We start from the raw sequence: 12,396 nt of genomic DNA on the forward strand, positions 1-12,396 counted from the left end.
ACTATTGAATGCCCATTCGGGTAGATACGGGGCCTCAGCATGGAACGTCCCGCCATTTTAAAATGCCTTCTTGGCCGGTAGATCGCACCTTGAATGTAACTAGGTTTAGCACAGTGGGCTAAATAGCTGGCTTGTAATGCAGAACAATGCCAGCAGCGTGGGTTCAATTCCCGCACCAGCCTCCCCTAGGCGCCGGAACGTGGCGACTAGAGGCTTTTCACAGTAACTTCATTGAAGCCTACTTGTGACAATAAGTGGTTATCATTATCATCACTACTGGGATGAAATTCACAAGTTAAAAGGTGCCTTGATATAATTTGTTATTACCAGAATTGCTTCACTGCAATAGCTTTCTGGCAATCAAACCCAATTGTAATGATATATATAACACCCAGGAAAGCAACTATTTTTTCAAATGTGATGTTCAGACAAGAGTGTTCGCGCCGTCGCATTTCACAACGGCGCGAAACGGGCGCGGGCAGCAACGATTCTGGCCCCACGCCGCTCCAGCCTCACTTCCCAGCGCCAAATGGGCGCCGCGCCACCCCGCGCATGCGCAGTTGGGCCGCACCAACCCGCGAATGCGCGGGGGACTTCCTCAGTGCGCCGGCCCCGACGCAACATGGCGTGGGGGTTCAGGGGCCGGCCGCGTAATAAAATAGGGCCCCCCGGTGAAGGAGCGCTTTCCCCCGCCCCACAGGCCGCCCCCCGACCCTACGCGCAGAATTCCCACCGGCTGCGAGCAGGGGTGAACGGCGCCGGCGGGACTCTGCTGTTTCCGCTCGGCCCATCAAGGCCGGAGAATCGGCGGCCCGCGACCGGCACCGCGCCAAACTCGCCGGCGCAAATGGCACCGATTCTCTGCTCCTCGGAGAATCGCCTGCCGCGTCAGACCGGCGCTGATGGAAAAAATGGCACGAACGGCAATTCTCCCATATGGCGTGGCATGGGAGAATTGGTCCACAGACTTTCTAATTTGGCTTGAATTGTAGATCAAAGCCACCCCACTCCTAAACACATGCAGATTTTTAACAATTATTTGGGAAAGAATGCACATATGACAAAACAAAGAAAATTAGCACTCAAAGGGTTAAATTTAATCAGAGCTAAATTTAGATACACTGACCCATTATACTGTTGATTTCAGGAGTCATCAATTCAGAATCTTCCAGTTCTTGGGCATCCACGGAAAGGGTATCCAACTGTTCACTGAGAGAATCCACTGATTCATCATTTACAGATCCATTGATGTGATAATTGTTTATTTCATCCTTCTCCCAAGAAGCTGAAGACAGCTCACCAGAATTGGCTGCACTTTTGCTTGGTTGCAGTTGTCCTGGCTCTGCTTTGACTTGTGGCTTTGGTTTAATCTTCTTCTTTTTGTTCTAGGTGTTGTTAAACAGACAGATGTCCCAAAATTTTTGCTTTTAAATAATTTAAAATGCTTTATTTTCTTTCAAAGTCACCACTACTTGTGGCAGGCAGGTGAACACCAGCTTTCATGAAAGCTTTTGTTACATACAACATAGGAGGAGTAGGCCATACAGCGATAAAGGTTAACTTACCATTAAACTTCCTAATTGATTGCTGCACCTGCATGTTAGCTTTCAATAAGGGCACACAGGTCCCTTTGTACATCTACACTTTCTAATCTTGCAAATCTATTCCTCCTACCAAAGTGGATAATCTCACATTTTTCCACATTATATTCCATCTATCATGTTCTTGCCCACTCACTAAGTCTGTCCAAATCCCCTTGAAGCCACTTTGAATCTTCCTCACAACACACATTTCCACTGAACTTTGTGTAATCCGCACATTTGGAAATATTACATTTGGTCCACACATCCAAATCATTGATATAGATTGTGAGCAGCTGGGGTCTCAAGTACTGATTGCTGCGATACCCCACTAATCTCAGCCTGCCAATGAGAATGACCCGTTTATTCCTAATCAGTTTTCTGTTTATTAACCAATAATTAACCCATGCCAGTATATTACCTCTTATCCCATGTGCTTTAATTTTGCTAATCAACCTCCTGTGGGGACATTATTGAAAGCCTTCTGAAAATCGAAGTATACTAACGTTATCAATTCTGTGAGTAACATACGACCATAAAGACACAGGAGCAGAAGTTGGCCATTCAGTCCATCGAGTCTGCTCTGCCATTCAATGAGATCATGACTGACCTGATGTGAAAATCCTCAACTCCGCTTTCCCGCCGTATCCCCATAATCCTCGATTCCCTTACTGATTAAAACATCCTCAAAAAACTACCAACAGGTTTGTCAAACATGATCTTCCATTCATAAATCCATGCTGATAATGCCCACTCAGATAATTATGGATTCTAGCATTTTTCTTTAAAAAAAAAAAATTTTTATTGAAGCATTTATCATTTTAGAGTCTAGCATTTTTCCTACTGCTGATCCAAGGCTAACAGGTCTGTAGTTCCCAGATTTCTCCCTCCCTCCCTTCTTAGTGGGGTGACATGTGCCACCATCCAATAGGCAGGAACCATTGCAGAATCTATAGAATTTTGGAAGATGATCACCAATGCATCCATTATCTCCATAACTACCTTAACACTCTGATGTAGAATATCAGGTCCCAGGGACCTTATCAATTTCAGTCCCATTAATTCATTCAATACAACCTTCTTACTAATACAAATTTACTTCAATTCCTCATTCTCCCTAGTCCCTTGGATCACTAATTTTGGGAGATTTCTTGTGTCTTCCTCAGTGAAGACAGACACAAAGTAATCATTTAACTTCTCTGCCAATTTGCCCCTCATACCGTCATAATTTCCTTTGTTCAAATTTCAGATTGAATTACCTCACTTTAAAACAGAATGGAAAATTCTATCATATTATGGTTACAGGTTTTAAGAACTTTTTTCCCTCTACTCAGTGAGAGCATCAAGCATTCCTTGGTTGTATGGGGGTCATATGCAAGGCAAGATCACCATACACAGCCCTCACATATACATCTCAAAACAGTTGCAAAATGTTACCGTGACTGCAACATTTCCACTATGTACATTGCCATTCCGTACAGTTGTCGAATGCCTGTCCAGTTTGGAGCAGGATTGTACTGTAGAAGTCTGTGGGGCTTTAACAGACCTCTCTACAGAACGTAAAGCTTTATCAGGAGATCTGCACATTTCAACTGGAATTCTTCAGGCAGTGTATTGTTGTGTAACCATATTGTTTGTGGGACATGGGTTTCTATCTGCTGTTTCTCATGTGACCGACATTCAATTCCAACTAGGCTATTGTAAAAGAGATACATCAGGTCGATACGTCCATGGAGTGCAATGGAGAAGCTATGGAGCAAGTGACTTGCCTGACCATTAAAGCTTTACCAGGAAATAGGAAATGAAAGGCACCTCAAAGTGCCACATCCCGTACTGAAAGAAAATGATGTATTTTGGAATTTATGTCGTCAACTTTGTTATGTAATGTACTTCCATAAATTTTGAGAAAAAAAAATAGAAACGTTTGTGAACATCAGCAGAGGGGACTTGAACTGGGTATGAATGAACATGAATTTTGTGATAAAAGATGAAAAGGCCCTCAGGGCACCAGCTGGGAGGTGGTGAAGCAAAGTGCTGTGGTGGATTAGCACACTGTCCTTTCAACATTTGAGGCCTGGGCTTGAATCCAGTCCATTAAATAGAAACAGATCTTTGCTCTCGCCAGTTTAAAGGTCTTATTTATTTGAACAAATGAACCTGGATGAACCCAATTCAGTAACTAGTTAGGCAGCACAGGGAGATGAGACAGGGATGCCCCATGTCCCCACTGTTGTTCACACTCGCGATCAAACCATTAGCGATAGCTTGGAGGGCATCGAAGTGGAAAGGAATCGAGAGGTGGAATAGAACATATTATCCTTATATTCAGACAACCTACTACTGTATATTAGGAATCCAGAGACAGGTATGGGAGAGATAATGGAGGTATTGCAGCGTTTTAGGTCCTTTTCAGGATATAAATCTAATGTTGGGAAGAGGGAATAGCCTTTTTCACTGGCAAACTATTCTGGGAATGCGGTGGCAATCTCCACATCAAAAATATGGCGGCAATTTTGTCAGCATTTCAAGCTAAGCGCAATGTCAAAGTGGGCCCCAATCTGTAGGAGTCATTTATTTGAGCCAGCAAAATTGGATGCTGTATTTAGGAGATGGAAAGATAAGGGACTGGAGAGGATTAACGATTTGTTCTTGGAGGTGCGGTTTGCGAGTTGGGAGGAACTGAAGGAAAAGGCAGAGCTTGGGAGACCGGATAGGTTTAGATATTTTCAGGTGCAAGACTTTATCAAGCGAGTGCTTCTGGATTATCTGGAGGCACTGCCACCCACCCTGCTGGAATGTGCGGGGTCGGTAGAGGGCAACACATTTGGAATTTATAGGTGGATTATGGGAGAAGAGCAGGTTTTGGTGGATGAGGTAAAGGCCAGTGTAGCCACCTGGGATGGCCACTTCCCGATTACAAAATGGACACTTTGCAAAGATTGCAGGGAAAATGGCCAATACTGAGAAAACAAGCAGGTTCAGAGCTTGTCTGTTTATTGGAGCTGCAGCTCCCAGACAAGACCAAAACAGTAGGTCCATTAGCATACTAATAGCCCATCTCCGGGAACAAAAGAGTAACATTTGAGTAACCGATACGAAGGCAGACACCCCGGCGCCAGAGGAGACCGAAACAAAGCAGGCCAACGGCCACCTAGGACACGCCCAGCCATCAGGGCACCCACCCCTTTATTGGGTGAAATCAATATGAATGATCAAGAAACGGCCCAATTGATTGGGGCCAAGTTCAAGGCCCGCCCAAAAGAGCGCAAAGCCCCTTTGGGTATAAGAAGGAGCCCCCAAGAGAGAATCGTTCTCTTGGACTCGGCTCTCAAAGCTAGAGACCCGTCCACCAGCTGCACCAGAAGCAAGTAAGTCCAAGGTCAACGCTCGCTACCAGACAGACGACCTTAGCTGTTCCCCTTCACCACTTCGACCCCAGCAGCCTCAGAACCGAACAACGGCCATTGTTCCTCTGACTGAGTGGGCGCCCGAAGCGAAGTATAGGCTTTAGCAGTAGTGATAGTTTAGTCTGTAGAGTTAACGTGTATGAGTAGATTTAACTGTGTGTGTAAATAAATAAGCATTGACTTTGAACTAACTAACTGGTGTACCGAGTCTTTGTTCAGTATTCGATTTTGAACCTTGTGGCGGTATCGAAAGATACCTGGCGACTCTAGAGCAAATGTAATTAGAATTAAGGAAGGCGACCATATTGACCGCCATATTCAGAGCCAACCAAAGAGAGCAACACCAGGTGGGAGGAGGAGCTAGGGCCCATTTTAGAGGAGGAGGTATGGAGCGAGTCCCTCTGTAGGGTAAATGCTACATCATCCTGCGCGAGGCTAAGCTTGTTACAACTTAAGGTTGTGTTTAGGACACAACCTCACCAAGGCCAGGATGCGTAGAATCTTTGAGGAGGTCGAGGATAAGTGTATCTGGTGCTCAAAGGGGCCTGCTCACCATACGCTGGTCCTGCCCCAAATTGCTGGGCTATTGGAGGTCCTTTGTCGGCAGCATATCGGCAGCCCTGAAGCTTGACTTAGAACCCTGCCCATTATTCAATATTTTTGGAGTGCCAGATCAATCAGAACGGAGGACAGGGAGGAATGCTCTGGCATTTGCATTGCTGTTGGCACGGTGATGAATCCTGTTGAGCTGGAGGCAGGCGACACCACCCAGTGCTGCTTGCATAGCTGAGTGATCTAATGGAATTCTTGTACCTCGAGAAAGTCAAGTTTACAATAAGAGGATCAACGGGTTCTATCGTAGATGGCAGCTGTGCATTTTGCACTTTAAAGAGCTGGTCACTGAGTGGAGGGGTAAAGGAGAGGGGGAGGCTGGGGTGGAGATGATTATTCTGGGTAGTATTATAGTTGTTGGAGTTCATATTACTGTTTCTGCTTGTTTTTTCTGATTTATATGTGGGTATTGTTGCACTCTGTCATGGTTTCTTCTTTTTTGTTATATGTTAAAAATGAAATAAAAATACTTTAAAAAAAGGCTTTAGGGGCTGAAGGGCCTCCTTCTGTTCGGATGTTCCTTACCTTCTTTTTTCCTGTCACACTCCATTCCTTCAGAACTTCTGTGGCATAACCTTCATTCATTTTTTTAAAAATGGAGAAAGATTGCAGGAATTATTCAAAAAGCAGGTAAAATGTTATGAAGATAGGCACACAGACTTGTCAAGGTCACTAAAATTAACCTGATTCGCAAACATTGTGTGTCAGCAGGAATGTGCTTCAGTTGATGTCTTTTTGGCACAACAGAAATTCATGAGATAATGCTTCCAAATGTTTTGCGTTTGTGATAATCATTGGGCATTTGGTATTGTGTAAATATGTCAAATTTGGTAAAAATCCAAAAAGGAATTTTAAAGTAGAGTTGACAATCCTCTTTCGACAGAGGGCAAATATTTGTGACAGATCAGAGTCTGTATGACTTGTAATTGAATGAAAATGTGAGGAGGATTTATATTTTTCATAAGCAGGCTCTTTTCTGCAAAATGTAAAGGTTACCCAAAGTATTTTACTTAACTAAAACAATGCAATAATAACAAAGCATCAGAAAGATAGTTGTGTTTCTTTTTCTTCAAAGGCAAATGTTATTTATTTTGGTTAAAATAGATTAATCCGTAACGGCTTCCGGTTGCGGCGATGCACTGCTAAGCTGTACGTTTCGGCAGCTCCCGTTCTAACGGACTTTTGGGCTCTTTTCGGGAGCCCCAACGGAAATTTTTTCAGACCAAACCCAGTGTGTGGTGACGAAGGAAGGTGCCCCCCCCCCCCCCCCGGGTGTGAATGGAAAAGACCAGTGGCAGTGGCCAGATTGCGAAGGATCCTCTGGAGCAGCGGCAGAGAAGAGAAGGAAGAAGCAAGATGGCGGCTGATGGAGCCCAGACGACATGGGGCCCGGACCAGCAGGAATTCCTCCGACGGTGTGTGGAGGAACTAAAGAAGGAGGTGCTGGCGCCGATGTTATTGGCAATCGATGGGCTGAAGGAAACACAAAAGGTCCAGGCGATAGAGCTCCGTGGAGTGAAGGCAAAGGCAGCCGAAAACGAGGATGAGATACAGGGCCTGGTGGTAAAAACGGAGACACATGAGGCGCTACATAAGAGATGTATCGAAAGGCTGGAAGCCCTGGAGAACAGCTCGAGGAGGAAGAACCTCCGGATTCTAGGTCTCCCCGAAGGAACGGAGGGAGCTGACGTTGGGGCTTATGTGAGCACGACGCTCCATACGTTAATGGGAGCTGAGGCCCCACGGGGCCCCCTGGAGGTGGAAGGGGCTCACCGGGTCCTTATGAGAAGACCAAAGGTGGGAGAACTACCAAGGGCGATAGTGGTGAGATTTCACCGCTTCACGGACAGAGAGGCTGTTTTGAGCTGGGCCAAGAAGGTACGGAGTAGCAGGTGGAAGAATGCGGTGATACGAGTGTATCAGGACTGTAGCGCGGAGGTGGCGAGAAGGAGGGCGAGCTTCAATCGGGCCAAGGCGGTGCTTCACAGGAAGAAAATAAAATTTGGGATGCTGCAGCCGGCGCGATTGTGGGTCACGCATCAGGGCAAGCACTACTACTTCGAAACGGCGGATGAGGCATGGACCTTCATCCAAGGAGAGAAACTGGACTAGAACGGAGAGACTGATGTTGGCGGGGAAACAACGAGGTTGTGGTACAAAAGTGTAAATTGGGGAATGGGAGGTTTATAGTATTGAAACGATAGATGGGGAATTTCTCTCCTCTAGATGGGGGGACACGGAGAAATGTGGGCGCCGGTGGAAAAAGGGACTGAGAGGGGGGATGGGGAATGAGGGAGCTGCGCCATAGGGGGCGGGGCCGATAGGAAAGCGCGGTGTTTTCCCCGCGCTATGGAGATGATGGCGGGAAGATAGGCGCAGGAAGGAAGAGAGTTCCACACGCCGGGGGGTGGGTCAAAGAGAGAACGGGGAAAGCCGGGGTCAGTTAGAGTTAGCTGACTTTCGGAAGCATCATGGGGGGAGTAACCATGCTAGATGGGGATCTAGCGGGGGGGGGGGACGGACGGACTAAGTGGGTTGCTGCTGCTGAGTGCAAGTGGGAGCCGGCAAGAGAAGAGGTGGTCGGGACGGGAAGGCGCCGCCTGGGGGATGGGTGGGTGCGCGGGACCCGGACGGGGGGGCTGGCCTAGAATAGGGGATGGCTAGTCGGGGGGGGGGGGGGGGGGGGGGGGGGGGGCGCCAATCCGGCTGATCACGTGGAATGAGAGAGGCCTGAATGGGCCGATTAAGAGGGCCCGGGTGTTCGCGCACTTAAAAAGACTGAAGGCGGATGTAGTCATGCTTCAGGAGACGCATCTGAAGGTGGCGGATCAGGTTAGGTTAAGGAAAGGATGGGTGGGACAGGTGTTCCACTCAGGGTTGGACGCAAAAAATAGGGGGGTGGATCCGTGGAGATTTGCTAGGCTGTTGGCCAAAGAGTTCTCCTTTTTCTCCCATGTCCACAAGGTATACTCCCGGATAGATTTCTTTGTTCAGAGTAGGGCACTGATCTCGAAGGTGGCAGGAACGGAGTACTCGGCCATAGCCGTTTCAGACCATGCCCCGCACTGGGTGGATCTGGAATTAGGAGAGGAGAGGGAGCAGCGCCCACTGTGGCGACTGGATGTGGGACTATTGGCGGATGAGGGGGTCTGTGGAAGGGTGCGGGGATGCATTGAGAGATACCTGGAGGTCAATGACGATGGCGAGGTCCAGGTGGAGGTAGTATGGGAAGCGCTGAAGGCGGTGGTTACGGGAGAGTTGATCTCCATTAGAGCTCACAAGGAGAAACAAGAGGGCAAAGAAAGGGAGAGATTAGTGGGGGAGATTTTGAGGGTGGATAAAAGATATGCGGAGGCCCCGGACGAAGGACTATATAGAGAGAGGCGAAGACTTCAGACGGAGTTTGACCTGCTGACCACAGGAAAGGCAGAGGCACAGTGGAGGAAGGCACAGGGGATGAGATACGAGTATGGGGAAAAGGCGAGCCGGCTGCTGGCCCACCAACTCCGCAAGAGGATAGCGGCGAGGGAGATTGGGGGAGTTAGGGATGAAACGGGAACTACGGAGCGGAGAGCAGGGAAGGTAAATGAGGTGTTTAAGACCTTTTATGAGAGGCTATATAAGTCCCAACCCCCGGAGGGAAAGCAACAGTTTCTGGACCAACTAAGGTTCCAGAGGGTGAAGGAGCAGGAGGTGGCAAGTCTGGGGGCGCCAATTGAGGTGGATGAGGTGTCTAAAGGACTGGGGAACATGCAAGCAGGGAAGGCCCCGAGACCAGACGGGTTCCCGGTGGAAGTTTACAGGAAATAGGTGGACCTGTTGGCCCCGCTGCTGGCGAGAACCTTTAACGAGGCCAGAGAAGGGGGGATATTACCCCCGACGATGTCAGAGGCGACAATATCACTAATCCTGAAGTGGGATAAAGATCCGCTGCAATGCGGGTCATATAGGCCTATCTCACTCCTAAATGTAGACGCCAAGCTGCTGGCAAAAGTGCTGGCGACGAGGATAGAGGATTGTGTCCCGGGGGTGGTGCATGAAGACCAGACAGGGTTTGTAAAGGGGAGACAACTGAATGTCAACGTGCGACGGCTGTTGGGGGTGATAATGATGCCCCCAGCGGAGGGGGAGGCAGAGATAGTGGTGGCGATGGATGCGGAGAAGGCATTCGATAGGGTAGAGTGGGAGTATTTATGGGAGGTGTTGAGGAGGTTTGGGTTCGGGGAGGGGTTTGTCAGTTGGGTCAAACTCCTATACGGGGCCCCAGTGGCAAGTGTTGTCACAAACCGGCAAAGATCGGAGTATTTTCGGCTACACCGGGGAACAAGGCAGGGGTGTCCCCTGTCCCCATTACTGTTCGCGTTGGCAATTGAACCACTGGCCATAGCGTTGAGAGACTCGAAGAAATGGAGGGGGGTGGTTAGAGGAGGAGAGGAACATCGAGTGTCACTCTACGCAGATGACCTACTGCTATATGTGGCGGATCCTGTAGAGGGGATGACAGAGGTTATGCAGATATTGAGGGAGTTTGGAGATTTTTCGGGATACAGGCTAAATACGGGGAAGAGCGAGCTTTTTGTAATACACCCTGGGGACCAGGGAAGAGGAATAGGTGCCCTGCCGTTAAGGAGAGTGGAAAGGAGCTTCCGATATTTGGGGATCCAGGTAGCTAGGAGCTGGGGAACTCTACACAGACTTAATCTGACGCGGCTGGTGGAGCAGATGGAGGAGGATTTCAAGAGGTGGCATATGCTGCCGCTCTCATTGGCGGGCAGAGTGCAGGCGGTAAAAATGATGGTTCTCCCGAGGTTTCTTTTCGTGTTTCAATGTCTCCCCATTCTGATCACGAAGGCCTTCTTCAAGAAAATAGACAGGAGCATTATGAGCTTTGTGTGGGCAGGGAAGACCCCGAGGGTAAGGAGGGGTTCCTGCAGCGCAGCAGGGACAGAGTGGGACTGGCGTTGCCGAGCCTGGACGACTACTACTGGGCTGCCAATGTGGCGATGGTTTGTAAGTGGATGAGGGAGGGAGAGGGGGCGGCGTGGAAGAGGCTGGAGATGGCGTCCTGTAAAGGAACGAGCCTAAAAGGCGCTGGTGACGGCGCTGCTGCCGCTCTCCCCTAAAAGGTATACCACAAACCCAGTGGTGGTGGCAACCTTAAGGATCTGGGGACAGTGGAGGCGACACAGGGGGTGACGGGTGCCTCAGTGTGGTTCCCGATCAGGAATAACCACAGGTTTATCCCAGGAAAGATGGACGGAGGGTTCCAGAGCTGGCAACGAGCAGGAATTAGGAAACGAAGAGATTTGTTTATAGACGGGACTTTTGCGAGCCTGGGAGCGCTGGAGGAAAAGTATGAGTTGCCCCCGGGGAACAATTTCAGATACATGCAAGTGAGGGCGTTTACGAGGCAACAGGTGAGGGAATTTCCGCTGCTCCCGACACAAGGGATCCAAGATAGAGTGATTTCCAGGGTATGGGTCGGGGAGGGCAAAGTGTCCGAAATATATCAGGAGATGAGGGAGAGGCGATGGCAGAGGAGCTGAAGGGAAAATGGGAAGAAGAGCTGGGAGAGGAGATTGAGGAGGGTCTGTGGGCTGATGCCCTAAGCAGGGTTCGTGTTCGTCCTCGTCTTCGTGTGCCAGGCTTAGCCTGATTCAATTTAAGGTTCTACACAGAGCACATATGACGGGAGCAAGACTGAGCAGGTTCTTCGGAGTGGAGGACAGGTGTGGGAGGTGCTTGGGAAGCCCAGCGAACCACACACACATGTTCTGGTCGTGTCCGGCACTGGATGAGTACTGGAGGGGAGTGGCAAAGGTGATCTCAAAGGTGGTGAAGGTCCGGGTCAAGCCAGGCTGGGGGTTAGCTATATTTGGGGTAGCGGAAGAGTCGGGAGTGCAGGAGGCGAAAGAGGCTGATATTTTGGCCTTTGCGTCCCTGATAGCCCGGCGAAGGATCTTACTCATGTGGAAGGAAGCGAAACCCCCCGGCGTGGAGGCCTGGATAAACGATATGGCACGGTTCATAAAACTAGAACGAATGAAATTTGCGCTGAGAGGATCGGTTCAGGGGTTCTCCAGGCGGTGGCAACCGTTCCTTGACTATCTCGCGGAACGTTAAGGGAAAATAGATCGTCAGCAGCAGCAGCCGGGGGGGGGGGGGAAGAGAAGAGAGAGAGAGAGAGAGAGAGAGAGAAGCACTATTTTTTGTTACTTTGTTAGTTCACTATATTATTTAAATAATGTTATTTATCAGTTACAGTACTATTTTTATGTTGATTTGTAAAATGGAAAAATTCTGTTTGAAAATTTTAATAAAATATATTTTTTTAAAAAAGATTAATCCGTAACTAAAATGACTAATTTGCTGGAATAATATCCTTTAAGTAAGGTTGGGGAACTGAAAATGAAGCGAGTTGGACACCGGTTTTTCACTGTGGACACCTGGATTCAAATCCAGTTCAAACTGATTGGATGAATGTCTCCAAGCTGTGGGTTGCAAGCATCATATCTATAATTGGGTAGTCCAATTTCTCGAAGGCATAGACCCCATACAGCACAAAACTATCCCTATTTCAGCTCTGTTTGGCAATAACAATCTAATGGGGCTAAAGGTGGCTAGTATAGGGAATGGAAGTAATGTCACAAGTGTTAACGAGACTGAGAAATGATACTGTAAAGATAGGAAGAGAAATAGATTGTTCAAAAGATCTTACTTGCACAACATTTAGACCACATAGCACCTTTAACCACTTAAGACAAAAGGGCAATGCAGTTTAATTAAGGCGGCAAATC

General features: G+C 48.3%; 1 protein-coding gene across 4 annotated transcripts in view; it reads right to left on the reverse strand.

Annotated features, from left to right (window-relative positions):
- spats2 (spermatogenesis associated serine rich 2) overlaps positions 1-12,396 on the reverse strand; it is a 172,787-nt gene that overhangs the window by 57,989 nt on the left and 102,402 nt on the right. For all 4 annotated transcript variants that reach the window (XM_072493893.1, XM_072493891.1, XM_072493890.1 and 1 more), the window contains exons 5-6: positions 6,125-6,174; positions 1,127-1,385 (exon numbers count right to left, since the gene is read on the reverse strand). In XM_072493893.1, the coding sequence (XP_072349994.1) occupies positions 1,127-1,385; positions 6,125-6,174 (309 nt within the window). The remainder of the gene's footprint in view (positions 1-1,126; positions 1,386-6,124; positions 6,175-12,396) is intronic.

This window comes from Scyliorhinus torazame, chromosome X (assembly GCF_047496885.1).
Source record: "Scyliorhinus torazame isolate Kashiwa2021f chromosome X, sScyTor2.1, whole genome shotgun sequence".
Classification (NCBI taxonomy): domain Eukaryota; kingdom Metazoa; phylum Chordata; class Chondrichthyes; order Carcharhiniformes; family Scyliorhinidae; genus Scyliorhinus; species Scyliorhinus torazame.